This window comes from Neofelis nebulosa, chromosome 9 (genome assembly GCF_028018385.1).
Source record: "Neofelis nebulosa isolate mNeoNeb1 chromosome 9, mNeoNeb1.pri, whole genome shotgun sequence".
Lineage (NCBI taxonomy): Eukaryota > Metazoa > Chordata > Mammalia > Carnivora > Felidae > Neofelis > Neofelis nebulosa.
Genome location: NC_080790.1, coordinates 107,018,138 through 107,034,897, shown reverse-complemented (window position 1 = coordinate 107,034,897; position 16,760 = coordinate 107,018,138). Strand labels below are relative to the sequence as shown.

At 38.2% G+C, this 16,760-nt stretch overlaps 1 protein-coding gene and 1 long non-coding RNA gene across 6 annotated transcripts in view; one reads left to right on the top strand and one right to left on the bottom strand.

Annotated features, from left to right (window-relative positions):
• Window positions 1-16,760, top strand: part of PLCB1 (phospholipase C beta 1) — a 706,541-nt gene that overhangs the window by 576,631 nt on the left and 113,150 nt on the right. For all 3 annotated transcript variants that reach the window (XM_058684913.1, XM_058684915.1, XM_058684914.1), the window contains exons 24-25: window positions 11,433-11,565; window positions 14,392-14,445. In XM_058684913.1, coding sequence (XP_058540896.1) covers window positions 11,433-11,565; window positions 14,392-14,445 — 187 coding nt within the window. The remainder of the gene's footprint in view (window positions 1-11,432; window positions 11,566-14,391; window positions 14,446-16,760) is intronic.
• LOC131485432 (uncharacterized) overlaps window positions 1-16,760 on the bottom strand; it is a 93,647-nt gene that overhangs the window by 15,348 nt on the left and 61,539 nt on the right. The window lies entirely within an intron of this gene.

The window sequence follows — 16,760 nt, the reverse complement described above, 5'->3', positions numbered from 1 at the left end:
ACAAGAAACTTTGCAACTCTTTTCTACCTTCTTTGGCTTTCTAACATAAAATATAAAATATAATATAACATAAATAAAAGATAATTCAAAGTAAAGATAATTTATGTAGATGTTAATAATCATTAATAATATTCTCCTTCAATTAGAAAAACAGGAATCTCTTTAATCAACTGGATATGTTTTATTTTCTAGGTAATAGAAGTTCAAAGAAAGCATTTGCAAGTTAAATTGCATGTACTATCACTATCTAGAAACAATACTTTTCTATCATCAGTTTCTATCTATTCACTAGCTAGGTTCTCCAAGAGTGAACACTCAGTTGAAGAGAACGTTTCAAGACACTACCAATTTCTCCTTATATAATACAAAAATTGACGTAAAAGTCTCCTAATGGAGTATTTTACTGATGCACCAGAGACCATTTTTCTAATCACTGCAAAAAATGTCACTCTGACAAATAGGAGATCCACGGCCTTCAAGATGTCATGGATTCTTTCACACTGCCATCCTTTCAAAGCCTTATTTTTGCACCAGACATCACATATCAAAAATCTATGTAGAAAGAATGCAACACCAATGGATATAAAATATACAGAAGTAGCATTTTAGATCAACTTTATTTTTGTTTCTCCTCTAGCAATAGTGATCAGCAAGGATTTTCAGTAAATGTATAATGTTGGTTAATTCAGAAGATATTTAGACATTTCCAGTTTTAGAAATAATTTTAGAGACATTGAATTCCATAAATTCCATATGGTCCAACAGAGAAAATATAATTTTTTCTTCCTTTGAAATGTCAAAACCCTAAGTGACCTCATTTTTGAAGCTGGAGGGAAAAAATCATTTGCCCTTACCATGTAATGGTAGGAAGGAAAAGTCATTTCACACCTTTGAACACCAGTGTGCCCTTTATCTTGTCTTGTAATGATGTAAGTTTGTTTGAATGAGGCCACTGAAAATAAGTAGCTGTGGTTTTCTCAAAAGAAAATTCTATCTAGGACATGGCAGGCACTGGAGACACTATTTTAGCAGCAAAGACTTTTTTAGTATAATCCTTTTAACTTGGTAGTTATAAAGGTCATTTCTATTTGAAAATTAAAGACTTCATTGGACTGCAAAATATTCCCAGATTTGTAAGACTTTAATAAATTATCTTCATAGAGTAATTTGCAAACCAAATAAGTAGGCAAGTTGAAAATTCCCCCATGCTTTGAACACTACACATTTGTCTCAGATCATGTGAAAGGATAGATAGATGATACATAGATAGATAGATAGATAGATAGATAGATATCCAACATATATTTATGTAATAATAGAGATTTGCATGGCTAGATTCATTTTTTCTGTAAAAACAATTGTCATTCAGGATGCTGGGTTAATAAGGTTGTGAAAAGCTGACTAATCTTAATTATAACAAAGGCTTTGTGATATTCATAGTTATTTCTTTATTTTAAAAAAGTATATAAAAATTTTTTTAAATAATAAACCACACACATACACACAAAGGCCCTCAGTAGTCTTGCAGAAACTGTTAACATTTTTGGTGTATATCCTTATAGCACATTTTTATGTATATATTTTTTTCTTTAAAAAAAACTATTAATTTTTAAAAATGGTTTCACAACCCTACTGTTTTAATGTGCTTATAGAAATGCCTAATGAGACATCAGTAATACTCCTTCTTTCTTATTTTTAAAATACACCTATAAAGAGAAAGAAGTAAATATCCAATATATTGATTACAAAATGTTATGTGACATTATTAATGTCCAAATGCAATATTTAAACATGTCTTGTTTTAACACATCAGGATATGCAGAAACATTTTACTGAGTGCTTACTATGTACATAGCACTGTTCTGAGCCCTTTATTTTATTAACACACTTATGTCTTAAAATATCCATATGTCTTAGTTACTATTATTATCCCCATTTAACAGATGAGGAAACTGTGGCACTGGGAGATTCAGTTCCTCAGCCAGTGTCACACAAACCAGTAAGAAGCAGAGTTGGTGTTGAAATGCAAGCAATCTAGCTCCAGGAGTCATATTCTATACCAGCATTTCTAGAAGTCCAATGTGTAAACCAGGGCCTTATGATAAAATGCTGATCCTGGTTCAGTAGGTCTTGGGTAGGGAGAGGCTCAGCATCTCTCATAAGTAAGTCATGGGGTAATGCATGTAGCATACTTTGAGTAGCAAGGGTCTATACTACACCCTGTTGTACTAGCTCAGTAACAAAACTGAAATATTCTAGCAACCTTTAACAAGAACTAGCCCTTCATTCATTGTTTTGCCCTCTATTGCATGTTCCTTGGCTAACTGAGCACAGAATAGAAGACCTTTACCTTAAATAGTAACATCCTTTGAGTTGAATTTTTATTGAATCAAATGTCAAGATTTCCTTCCCCCACTTTAAATCACTCGATATTACTGTTCTGCAATAAGTTAAGTTTATATATGTAGATTCTATTTGAGTAGTTTGTACATTGGCTTCTCCAAAATTCGTTTACCCCCCAACTCAAACCTTCTAAGTTATAAAGGCTGCTGCATTCATTCACCAAGTGTTCATTTCCACCCTTGGAGAAAGTTATGATCTAAGACAGAGTACATGATGCCCCAAACCTTGCTCAACCCTCAGGGCCAAAATTTTTGTTCTGAAGAGTTCTCTCTGTCATCTGTGCGTATTATACAAGTGAAGGTGGGGGAGTGGCCTTCATCTCATTTTGATGTTGAAAGGGATAGTTGTTTAGTAATACCAAAATTTCATTTATTCCAAGAGGCCTATGTTTTAAGTTGTCAGACTCATGTGTTCTTATAAGTGAGTTGGAATATATCAAAAATAATTTATTTCCTTCTTCAGTGTATGACACTGTGGGCATCTTCGATGAGATCTGATTATTTGACAAGAAAAAGTTTTGATGGTCTGGTGTGAATTTCCCCAGTAAGATAACAACAGCAAAACCCAACAGCAAAAAATTCAAGGTGGTACTCTCATAAGGTTACAGTGTTTAAGTCAAGAAAACCTGGAATGTCTTTTAATACTTCTAAAACAGAAGCATGATACCTCATCCATGGTTCAAGAATTCGGTGCTGAAATCAAAGATGAGGTTTGCGTGACATTTTGGAATCTCTTTAAATGAAAAATTTATTCCTCAAATAATAATTTAGCAAATTACCAATTTATAGAAATAATAGTTGCTCACAATCCCTGAACTTAAAGCATCCAATAAAGTAGGAAGAGAAAGTTTGCCTTTTTGGAGATGATCTTTAGATAATAACACCATCCCTTTCATTTCTGTGCAGGTTTGGAGTTTACAAGGCATTTTATTGGGTGCCCTGGATAAAACTGAGCCGTAATACATAACATGTAATCCCCAACTTTAAAAGAGGGAACAGTTGCTTATAAGTGTAGATCGACTTGCCTAATATCAGTAGTCACAAAATAGAGGAACAAGAGTCTTTTTAAATGAGTTCTCCAGAGAAGACCCTTACGTGCATTTGATGTGAAATTACTCAATGACTGATTCATTTTCACTGCTTTCACAAACCTCCTCCATTAACAATTTTTTAAATGTTGATGAATTTCAATAAGGAGCTTTAGGTTCATCTGCCTAAAACAGCAATACATCCAGAAATTTCAATACTGGAGTCCGTGCCATGTCCCCTACCATAGGGGCTGTAAAAGTGTGACTCTCAATGACAGTTTTTTCACTGTCTAGAGCAAGGCCTGTCAGATTTTAATGTGCATACAGATCACCTGGGGATCTTGTTACAAAGCAGATTCAGATTTAATTGGTCTGAGGCAGGGCACAAAATTCTGCATTTCTAACAAGCTTCCAGGTAATGCTGATGCTACTGACCTATGGACCAAATTTTGAGTAGCAAGGCCCTCAGACTTAAGCATCTGTCAGAATCACCTGGATCACTTCTTTTTTTTTTCTTAATTTTTATTTTTGAGAGAGAGAGAGAGAGACAGAGTGTGAGTGGTGGAGGGCCAGAAATAGAGGGAGGCACAGAACCCAAGGTAGGCTCCAGGCTCTGGGCTGTTAGCACAGAACCCCATGCAGGGGCTCAAACTCACAAACCAGGAGATCATGACCTGAGCCGAAGTCAGAGGCTTAACCGACTGAGCCACCCAGGTGGCCCATTTCTTAAAGCACAGATTGCCAGGCCTCACCCTGAGAGTTTCTGATAGACTAGGTCTGGGGCAAATTTGCATTCCTTTTTTTTTTTCAAGTTTATTTATTTATTTCTAGAGAGAGAGAGACCCAGCGAAGGAGGGGCAGAGGGAGAGGAGAGGACAGAGGATCCTAAATGGGCTCTGTGCTGACAGCAGAGAGCTGGATGTGGGCTCAAACTCGTGAACCTTGGGATCATGACCTAAGCCAAAGCCGACACTTAAGGGACTGAATCACCCAGGTGTCCCTGAATTTGCATTTCTAATGAGTTTGTAGTGATGCTGATGCTGCTGGTGAAGGAACCACTGATTGAGAACCAATGCTTTGGAGCCCTACATCTGTGTCTTACAAGGGGCCCTCCCCATGTGGAATTAAAAAGCCATTATTCCAGGCACTCTAAAATGTCAGCTTCATCACAGAAACCCAACTAGGGCTCCAGGAGAAACTCTCTTCTTGGGGAGTTGTCCAGGATCTGTTCTGTGAGCAACTGACCTTAGTCTTTGCCACATGATTTGGCTTAGTTAGTTGGAAAGATCCATTCCCACAAGATGAATGTTAAGGGCGGTTGGTCTAATACGCTTTAAAAAGAGTCCATGATTTATGCCCACCTATAAAGAGCTCATTTCTTCTGATTTCTTTGGAAACTATATCAAATATTTCTAATAAGTTAAAGTTGGCAGGAACAATAACATATATCACATATATAAAATATTATCTCCCTTTAATCTTTCTGAATAAACTATTGTCGTTATGAATTGATGCAAATTCTCTACAGACAAGAGAACAGCATCTTCATTCACTCAGTGATTCGTTCATTCAAAAAAATTGTTTCCTTATGCTAGCATAACAATTAGGTGGTTCTTTAGTTTCAGGAACTTGTCATTGATAGATATCTAGTGATTATGCACAAGCAGAAAACAAAATGTGGATTTCTTCATTTATTCATTCAATAAAAAATTTTTTCAACACAACTTTGTCAGTCACCATGCTAGGCATTATATACTATATACATATAATGATGAGAAAAGTCAGATGCTGTCATAGGTCTTATATAATCTAGAGGAAGAAGCTAACAATTAAAATTCATGCATATACATGTAAACTTGCAGCTGTCATAAATGTTTCAAGAAAGATACCTTGGGAATACTGATGATTTTTTTCTGTGATCACAGATACGACAAAAACTGAAGTCACCAGATGAATTTATTCAGCTCCTTAAAGCTGTCTTCTCCTTCTAACTCACTCTGGTAGATTTTTCAAAGTATGGTTTTGCCATCATTTATTATAAAATTTTTCAAACGTACCCAAATGTTGAAAGGATTATATAATGAGCATCTATATATCAATCACCTGGATTCCACAATTTAAATTTTGATGCATTTCCTTTATGACATCTATAGCTATCTGTCCATCCATCCCTCTATCCATCCATTATTCTATCTTATTTTTTGATGCATTTCAGAATAGTCTTCAAATATTAGTATACTCATCCTGAAAGGCTTCAAAATACATACATCGGGAAGTGGTTTTTAGAAATGTTTTTGATTCCTTAGAAATGTGCAGTAGAGGGGCGCCTGGGTGGCTCAGTTGATTAAGCGTCCGACTTCGGCTCAGATCATGATCTCACGGTTTGTGAGTTCAAGCCTGCATCAGGCTCTGTGTTGACAACTCAGAGCCTGGAGCCTGTGTGTCTCCCTCTCTGTCTGTCCCTCCCCTACTTGTGCTCTGTCTCTCAAAAATAAATAAATATAAAATTAAAAATAAAATTAAAAAAGAAATGTGTAGTAGATACATTACTTAATTTCATTCAGGTGGCATAAATTCAAGGTATGAATTGTACATGTTATTTAATAAAGCTCTTTCTTGAGGAAAAAGCTAGTTCTGACAAAGCCATCCTCACTGCCCTTATCTGTCCTGAGTGGACTGGATTTCCACATGATGACATTATAAGCCTTGCCCTTGATGTTCTGTAAAAACTGATGACCTCGCATCTTCCTCATCTGGTATCTGCATCAAGACACTGTCATTCTAACCACTACATGGAAAGGACTATATGTTCTAGGTGACTCAGCACCCAATACCTTTAGGTGGCCCATGACCCAACACCTCCAATAGTACAGTAAATATTTCGTATTTGGAAGACCCCTTACTTACTATATCAGCCACTCAAATAAATGCCCCAAATTCTAGTTTTCTACTGTTTGTCAGATCCAAATTTGCAATGTCCTGGATGGAAATTTTTTCAACCAGTGTACCAAATGGCATCTCCTCCAACACTTATAAAAATGGCTTTTCAAATTATCCTTTTACTGACCTACTTGTGTTATATTTTAAACTTACTTCTTTTCATTTTGGAAATAGGAAGGATATTATTTTTTACATAAAATCTTGGCTTTAACAAGTCCTTTATTCCATGTTTTGAAGGAAAAAAATGTAATTCTCCAATTTGGCCATTAGAGGGCAGGCACCCACTTCTGCTGCACAATTGTTTCCACCCAACTAAGCAGTATCCAGCGCAACTCTCTGAACCTTCTTTCTTTGGAATTTATTTCATTGGATCCCAGGAATCTCTCCATTAAACTGAAAAAGCAGACATTTCTTGTTCTTTGTTTCTATAGTAATTTTCACTACAATATGAAAGGATTTCATGTTCATTTTATTTGAACTCCTAAAAAAAAAATATTTGGGAAAAGCCTGGGGAGAAATAAAGTCATGGGTGTTGACTTCCACTGATTCTTTGAGCAGGATAAGGAATTTGGCTTTTGCATTTCAGCTTACATATCTATAAAGGGGAATTACTCAACCTTTCAGTGATGATGTCAAAACATTTATAATGTTATATTACCATAGATATTTTTAATTTTTCAGCTCTTGTGTTTAGCTGTTCTATTTAACTCATTTAGCCTTTTATACCTGAATGCCTTTTCAGTGTAACAGAGTAAGCTCTTTGAGAATGATGTTTACATTTATACATCTCTGTATTTCAGCAGCAAGTGAAGTTACTATTGTAGTTCTGTAAACGTTGCTGTTAGTGCAGAATACAGAGTGAAGGAGACCCATAGTGAAATTCAGGCTTTAGACTCTAACACATATTCAGACATCAATTCCGCTGCTGGTGGACTTTAGCAAGTTTTGTGACTTTTAATAAAGTCTTTAGTAAAGACCTTTAATAACACCTTGGATTTCTTTTCTTTACAGTGGAGTCAAAAGGGCAGCCTACATTGGCCTCAGTGAGGCTGGTGTGTCTAACAAGATTAAGCACTTGGTGATTAATTAAGTGATTAATTAAGTAATTAAGCACTTGGTGATTCTGTAGGCTGTCTGTTACCACTTTCCATGAGGGAAGGGTCAATTAGAATTTGTATGTAGTGTCCCTGGTTAGCAAAATACTTTAAACACCAGTCTTCTCAATTTGCCGCTATAGATTCTCACTAGATTAATAAATAAAATTTGTTTTCAGAATATCGTAAGAGACACCTGACAAGTGTCAACTAACAAAAAATAAACAAACAAATAAATAAATAACAAAAACAACAAAATGTCGAGGAGCCCCCAAATTCCTTAGTCCAACATTTAGTTCTCCTCACCCATCCTTTTCTTTACACCTTTGTCCGGCCACTGGGGCAAGAAGGTGGGATGTGGTGGGCTGCAGATCATCTGGCCCACTGGCTTTCCAGCACACCCTTCTCGCTCCACTGTTACTGTGGGTGCATTGCCCGCCCTGACACAGTCACAGAATTCCAGGCAAACTCTGCTCCTCCAAGCAGAGTGTACAGATGGCCAGCTTTGGGGCCAGATGCGATCTGAAGATGTGGTTTGTTTGGCCTCAGTGATTTAAAATTAGCAGATTTCATGCAAAAAAGTTTTCCAGCGTTACTCGAAGCCTGGGCATTTAAAGGCTGAAGCTGAGTGGCAGCTGCCCCCTTTCCAGGAGCCCCCTCTCCAGCTCTGGGCATGGCCCTACTTTGTCCTGTTGCGTTAAATCTGGTCCGCTTTGCTCATTTCTACCATTTCCATTAACTGTCCATTAATGTACAGTGAGAATGGCGCCCCCTGGGGATTATGCAATACAATCCACCTTGCCTGGGAAGGCATCTACCTGTGTGACCGCTGGACTGAGTGAGCGTTTCTCCAAAGCTTACCTCAAAATCCAGCACCAAACCTTGCTGGTCTCTTTATCCTCAATTACAGCTATAAAGTGTGTGCCTGTATGTTTACTCAACATTTATCTGCTTAAAAAAAAAAATCTCTGAATTCATACATTTTGTCAGTTTCTGGGATGTAGGGCTTTGTCTTTCATAACCTTGATAAGCAAAGATTTATTTTTCCTTCAACTTGACTCAAGTTGATGACTGAGCTTGGTTTCCCAAGGGCATACAGCTACATGGAATGTCTGCAAACCTGATACAAGGCAAAAATAAGCTGGCTGGATTCATTTCGAGCACATTTTTAGCCTGATACCTCCAAGACACTAATTTTGGCTGCCAAAAAAAACCACACGTCATTGCCTTCATGGAAGCTGGCTTGCCATCACCTCCTTCTTTCCTCTATCAAAATTTTCTTTTACCTTAGCTTTCTCCAGAGGGCTGATTTTAGCCAGTGATCACATTGGGGAAAATGTGACTTATCTCCCACATGGTTCCAGAAACCTACCAGGCTATCGATGGGAAAGGTCAGATGCCCATGGAACAGGAGCACCTTCCTTCCCTGTCTCCCAGGCAGCTGAGTTTGGTGACCATGGGCACCTCCTGTGGCTGGGAAGCTGGGGAGCTTTCCCCTACCTTATTCGAACCAGGGAACAAGGCCCAGAAGATGACTTTGCTGATGTCCCAATGCTGTTTCCCACCTTCCCCTTCATTCAGTCCCTCCTGTGCATTGTAAATACATATCCTTTATGAATTTTGTGGGCAAACACCTATGGCATTTCAGCCTTCTCAAGTGTCCCACAAACCCAAACACCTGCAGGAGTGAGGCAGGAAAAGTCTAAATAAGTAAAGAGGAAATGATCCACAGAGGGGCAGAAACCACTAGATTCTAGCCCAACACGGGGAATGCAGGCACAGTGTTGCCAATTGTATTTTTCAAGAAAAGTAAGAAATTCATTTTATTAACATAGAAACTCCTTAATTAAAATACTTGGCAAAATTAGGTGAGCCCAAGAAAATATTTCCATGTGCTCTGTTTGGACCCTATGCCTCCAGTTTGCAATTTTTAAAACAGATTTACTTAAGTAATTTCTGCACCCAACATGGGGCTCAAACTCACAACTCTGAGATCACGAGTCACATGGTGCTCTGACGGAGCCAGCCAGGTGCCCCCAGTTGGCAATTTCTTGGTAAAGAAAAAATATACAATCCTTCTCTTTGGCATATTGATGCTAGGGATAATTTTCCTGATGGATGTAACTTAATAATGCAGCCAAACCAGAATTTACCCATCCAAAGTAGCCGTTTTTCAAAAGGCAGAGTTCGAGCATGGTGAGTTCTGTAGGCTGGCTGAGCCTCTCCATTAGGCTCCTGCCTTCCCCCTTCACTTCCAGCCACTAGTCCCAGGGTTTATCTCTTCCATTTCAATAACACTAGTCATGAGCAGGCCATGGGAGATACATAGGGATGATTTGCTGAATTAAAATAAGTTCTGCTCTCATTTAAAGCAGTTTTGGAACTCATGTTTTAACGATGCTTTGGGGGACAGTGTAAAAGCCACTTGTGACAGTCATTTTCATCTTACATTTTATACAAATATTTTCATAGGACCTTCCACTATTTGTAATTACATGAGAAAATGTCATAATGTTAGGCTCTGAATGACTTCTGGCTATTTCCTAATATATTTTTGTACTACAAAGTAGAACACTGGGCTAGCCATTGTCAGTAATGTCTGCCATGAACCTGGAAGGCAGTTCTAAGAAAAGAGTTGCAGAGCAATTAAGAATTGAAAAGCTTCATTGCAATGGTATGTGATGACCACTGAGGCAATTATTTTATAAGGAACAACACTTATTCAACAAACATTTATTAAAAGTCTATTTCACATAGGACACAGTGGACTAGCTGCCAGAGGGAATGGAGTGGAGATTTCATAAATTCCAGTGCATTAATTATGATTATTCAACGATAGTATTGCACAAGCTTAAAAGCTTTATTTAGTTTACACACACCTATTCACTCTTTGCCAGGAACTATTCTAAGAATTTTGTAAATATTAACTTATTTGAGGGGCGCCTAGGTGGCTCGGTTGGTTGAACGTCCAACTTCAGCTCAGGTCATGATCTCACAGTTCATGGATTCAAGCCCCACATTGGACTCTGTGCGGACAGCTCAGAGCCTGGAGCCTGCTTTGGATTCTCCCTCTGTCTCTGCCCCTCCCTCACTGATGCTCTCTCTCTCTCTCTCTCTCTCTCTCTCTCTCTCAAAAATAAGTAAACACCTAAAAATTTTTTTAATTAACTTATTGGATCCTTTAAACAATCTTAGAGTGTAAGTAATATTAGGACACCCAGTACATACATATCTTCATCTATAAAGATGAGGAAATTGAGGCAGAGAGTTAAGTGACTTGCACTGCTATTAAGTGGCAGGGCCAGAATTTGAACCCAGGTAAGTTTGACTCCAAATTCTATGCTTGTAACCATTGTAACAATTAGCTATGGCTGCATAACACACAACTCCGAAATGTAGCGGCTTGCAACATCAACGTCTACGTACTACTTTTCATGAGTCATTTGGTCAGTGGGGCGGTTCTGCTGCTTTGGACCAGGCTCAGCTCATCTTAGCTGGACTCACTCCTATGTTTGTCATCACCTGGGGCTGGCTGGTCTAGGAGATCCTTACCTAGATGACTCAGCTTTCCTCTACAAAGTCTCACCCTTCACTGCTGTAGCAGGGGTCTGAGAAAGACGGGAAAAAATCACAAGTGCCTTTTCAATCTGCTTGCATCAAATTTGCTATTCTCTTATTTGGCCCAAACAAATCACATGATCATATCCAGAGTCAATGTGAGAGGGCACTACAAAAGGGCATAGACATTGGAAGGTGTACAAACTGGGGCTTTTTAATACAATTAACCTACCATAGTCACAGTTAAACACCATGCTGTTTTTATCCTGCTCTCTAGACAGCTTCAATTGGATATTTCAGATTCCAAATGAATTGTGAAAATCCTATCAAATGTAGCCTTGTTGGTTTAGGAAGGTCATAAAAGAACAGGGGAAAAAATGTGAAAAGTGAAACTATGTTTATGATTACAGGCTGATCCTGGGGAAACACCATCAGAAGCTCCAAGTGAAGCCAGGACAACCCCAGCAGAAAACGGAGTGAATCACACTACATCCCTAGCACCCAAACCACCCTCCCAGGCTCCCCACAGCCAACCAGCTCCAGGTAAACACTCTGAAAAGAGAGCCTCCAGTTTATTTGTGACACTGAAGGAGATAGCACAATTTGGCTCCCCAGAGCATCAAGTGAGCACAGATGCATGGACTTAGGAGGATATGTGTATTGAATGAATGAATGAATGCCAGAAATGTATGATGAATGAATGAATGAATGAATGAATGTATTTATTTATGCCAAGAGACTCATGAGTGCTTATCTAGCTCTGACCATAACTTACAAAGCTACAACAAAGCATCACCCAGATTTCCATGTCTTTATTTATAACCCACGTGCTGGCAGGGTTTGTGAAGTGTTCTTCATGTACCTCCTAAACAGCTACGCTTTACAAGCATCTTCTTACTTCTACCTCACCAATTAGGTCTCTGCCAAGAATTCCTTTCCTTCTTTCTTCAACTTATTTTTCAATGACCTTGGGTGTCAATCATGTGGTGAGCACTTTGCTCAGCTCTTCAAATGGATTGACTCATTTCACCCTTAGACTGGGGCTATAAGGGTAGATTCTGTCATTGTCCCCATTGGGCAGATGAAGAAACTGGGTTTTTTTTTTTTTGTTTGTTTGTTTGTTTTTGAAACTGGTTTTGAGATGAAGAAGCACTTCCTGAAGGCCACATAGCTAGTGAAGAGTGAAGCCAGCAGGGCATAGCTCCCTGTGAACTCAGTTCTTGCTTTCAGCAATTCTGCTCCTTCCCAGAAGTCCACTCATGTCTCACTTCTTAGAAAAATCCTTTGATTTCAGTGCAGCTAACTTTGACCTTGATCTAAGACTGCATTAGGCAATTTTCTGTCATTTGTATGTCCTCTTTCTATCTATCTACCAATAGATGGTAGGCTTCCCAGGATAGGCTTCAATCTGATGCTTCTTTTGCACAGACCTGAGGAATATCATGTACTTAATAACTTTTTATTGAATGGGCTAATATTAAAGTAAATAAAAGGGAGAAGAATTTCTTTTTATGAAGGTATGGCTTCCCGTCTCCTTCCCTCCTTGTCCTACTACAGCATGGTAGTGATGAAATCCAGATCTTTGATTTGGGAGGGGAGGTGTATCTCTCATGAGAGTGAGATTTTAAAAAGAACAAATACTATGGAATTTGTATCAAATGCTCATGAACTGTGGCCTGTACTTTTAAGAAGTTTGTTGAGATCAATAATGGTTGAGAAGATTTGATCATAAAGAGTGATATTTTCAAATGAAGATTTTTATATACCAAATACAAACATTTTGAGTACTTCTGGAATATAATAAGTCATTGAAATGTGTGAGTAAATATAGTCTTATGCTTTGGAGAGTATAAGAAAATTTGGCATTTTAGCACTTGATTTTTTTAACTTGATATTTTGAAATACTTTGACTTACAGAATCATTTTTAAAATGGAACAGAATACATTGCAAAAATGGTCTCCTCTTCCCTAGTGTTAACATCTGTCAGAGTCATGGTGGCAGTTACCAGATCAGGATATTAATGTTGGCACAGTATTTGGAACTGAACTACAGACCTGGTTGGCACAGTACTTGGAACTGAACTTCACTCACTTCCTACAGATGTCTTTTTATTGTTACAGGTTCCAACTCAGAATCCCACATTGTATTTAATTGTCATGTCTCTTTCGGCTCCTTGAATCTATGACAGTCCCTCATCTATCCTGTCTTTTATGACCTTGACACTTTTGAGGTGTACTGGTCCGTTATTTTGTGAAATATCCCTCAATTTGGGTTTGTCTGATGTTTTCTCATGATTAGAGTGAAGTTTTGCAATTTTGGCAAGCATATCGCAGAAACAATGCTGTGCCCTTCTCCATGCATGATATCAGGGAAGCCTGATGTTAGTATTTCTCATCATCGGTGATGTGGGATCACTTGGTTAAGGAGGAGTCTGCCAGGTTTCTAAACTGAAATTTATGATTTCTCCTTTATAGATAATAGTCATCTTAGAGGATATTCTTCAAGACTATGCAAATACCCTTTTTCTCCTTAAACTTTTGTCCAGTCATTCTGGTATCCACCAATGAATGGATTTTGCCTGCCACAATTATTGTTTTTAATGTTTATTTTTAAGAGAGAGAGAGAGAGAGACAGAGCATAAGCAGGGGAGGGGAAGAAAGAGAGGGAGACACAGAATCTAAAGCAGGCTCAGGCTCAGAGCTGTCAGCACAGAGCCCAACACGGGGCTCGAACTCACGAACCGCGAGATCATGACCTGAGCCAAGTTGGACGCTTAGCTGACTGAGCCACCCAGGCACCTATTGCCTGCCACAGTTATTACTGCCTGCTGGTCAGCATTTGATTTTTCTTTTTAAGTAGGCTCCATGCTTGCACACCCAGGGTGGAAGCCAAAGTGAGGCTTGAGCTCACAACCCTGAGATCAAGACCTAAACTGAGATAAAGAGTTGGATGCTTAACCAACTGCGCCACCCAGGCATCCCAGCAGTTGATTTAAAAAAACAAAAACAAAAACAAAAAACACTTGCCATTCGTGATTTGGCCAAAAGGTGGCAATAGCATTGCTGAAATGGAGTTTGTTGACAGGAGTTTTGCTTCAAAGTGGAAGGATGTCCTTTCTGTGTGTTTATGAAGCATATAAATTCACATTTACTTAGGTTTGCCTCAAAGTAACAAAATGAAGACTTTGTTTGGAATGTCGTGGGTTATTTATTTATTTATTTATTTGCAAATTATTTTCTCCTACATTTTGTTATTTATCCATAAAGAGATTTACACTCAAGAGTCAAACTTAATTGTTATACGGGAAGAATATAATTTAAAAGTTAAAGTTAAAGGGACTGTTTCTTTTTTTTTTTTCTTTATTTCAGGTTCTGTAAAGGCACCTGCCAAAACAGAAGATCTTATTCAGAGTGTTTTAACAGGTAAATGTCACCATCTTCCCCCATGGAATTAGGCAGCTGAATATTATACAATATAAGTATTTAGAGAGAGAAGATTTCCCTTCATCTCTGAAAAATAACATCATATTTCTTCTCTAAAAACATCTACAAGTATGCAGTCCTAGCTAAAGCCACATTACACAATGTAATCATATCATCACAGAGAAGTAACTGTGTTTGGCAGATAGGACTCTATTGGTATAAAACTAATGTATTTTCACAAGATAACTATTTTAGAATCAAAAGATAGTTTCATACTGTAAGTGTGACCCAATGAACAGGAATCCATGCCTTCCCAAAGTGCCGACAATAAGCCGTATTTTATTTTATTTTATTTTATTTTATTTTATTTTATTTTTTAATATGAAATTTATTGTCAAATTGGTTTCCATATAACACCCAGTGCTCATCCCAACAGGCGCCCTCCTCAATGCCCATCACCCGCTTTTCCCTCCTTCCCACCCCCCATCAACCTTCAGTTTATTCTCAGTTTTTAAGAGTCTCTTATGGTTTGGCACCCTCCCTCTCTAACTTTTTTTTTCCCTTCCCCTCCCCTTGGTCTTCTGTTAAGTTTATCAGGACCCACATAAGAGTGAAAACATATGGTATCTGTCTTTCTCTGTATGACTTATTTTTTTTTTTTTAATTTTTTTTTCAACGTTTTTTATTTATTTTTGGGACAGAGAGAGACAGAGCATGAACGGGGGAGGGGCAGAGAGAGAGGGAGACACAGAATCGGAAGCAGGCTCCAGGCTCCGAGCCATCAGCCCAGAGCCTGACGCGGGGCTCAAACTCACGGACCGCGAGATCGTGACCTGGCTGAAGTCGGACGCTTAACCGACTGCGCCACCCAGGCGCCCCCTCTGTATGACTTATTTCACTTAGCATCATACTCTCCAGTTCCATCCACGTTGCTACAAAGGGCCATAGTTCACTCTTTCTCATTGCCACGTAGTACTCCATTGTGTATATAAACCACAACTTCTTTATCCATTCATGAGTTGGGCTCTTTCCATAATTTGGCTATTGTTGAAAGTGCTGCTAGAAACATTGGGGTACAAGTGCCCCTATGCATCAGCACTCCTGTATCCCTTGAGTAAATTCCTAGCAGTGCTATTGCTGGGTCACAGGGTAGATCTATTTTTAATTTTTTGAGGAACCTCCACCCTGTTTTCCAGAGTAATAAGCCATATTTTAGCAATGCAGAATGTGAACCGTTTGCGATTACACAGTATGGCGTGTTTAAGAACTATGATACAGTTAGGATAATTTCTATTTCATTAGCTCCTTAAACTAGTGGGACTAAAATTGGTACATACTACACACAATGAGCAGCATATAGTAGAATCTTGGAAATGTTTACAATATGTGACCCAATAAACAGAAGAAATGCAAGCACATGTTCACCACAAGAAACTCTATGGGTAAAAGCCAAAAACTGTAAACACTCCAAATGTCCATAAACACTAGTACAGGTAAATAAATCATGGTACAGTCACAGAATAAAATGGGGTACAGCTGTAGGGATAAATAAACTACGATCATACACAACATGGATAAAATTCACATGCATAAATAATGTTGAGGAAAAGAGGCCAGACACAAAAGAACACATTCTTTATAATTCCCACTACATAAAGCTAAAAACAGGCAAAACTAATTTGTGTGTTAGAAACACGGATTTGAATTATACCTGGGCGGGCAGAGGGGATGCAGAAACCAAAAAGAGGATCTCCAAGGCACTGATAATGTTCTGATTTTGATCTGAGTGGTGGTTACTAAAGCATGTTCACTCTGTGAAAATGTATAAGGCTATGGATTTATGATTTAAGTATTTTACGTGTGTATTTGTATTTCCCCCCCAAAATATGTAAACTATGCATAGAAAAACTACTTGAGGAATGTATTAAAACATGTTCTTAAAGATTTAATTCCATGGGAAACAATATGATGTTAATACATAAAACAAGAGACAGGAATGTAAATACAACATGGTTCCAGTGTTGTTTAGAATACATAAGTGTGTAGACAAAAGGCAGTGGGTGTGTGCTAGTATGTTAGCAGTGATTATCTCTGGGTAGCTTGTTTCTTTGTGTAAATGGACACTACATCTATGCTTAACAGCATACTCAAAGAATAGCCTTTCAGCCACAGACAATAAAAAACAATTAGTACTTCCAGTGGAAATTTGTTTTTTTATCATAGGTGGGAACATTTCAAACCCTGTTGCTAAACTTGCTGTAACTGAAGTGCTCTATACCATTTTAATGAAGTGGGATATAATCTATCACCAAAAA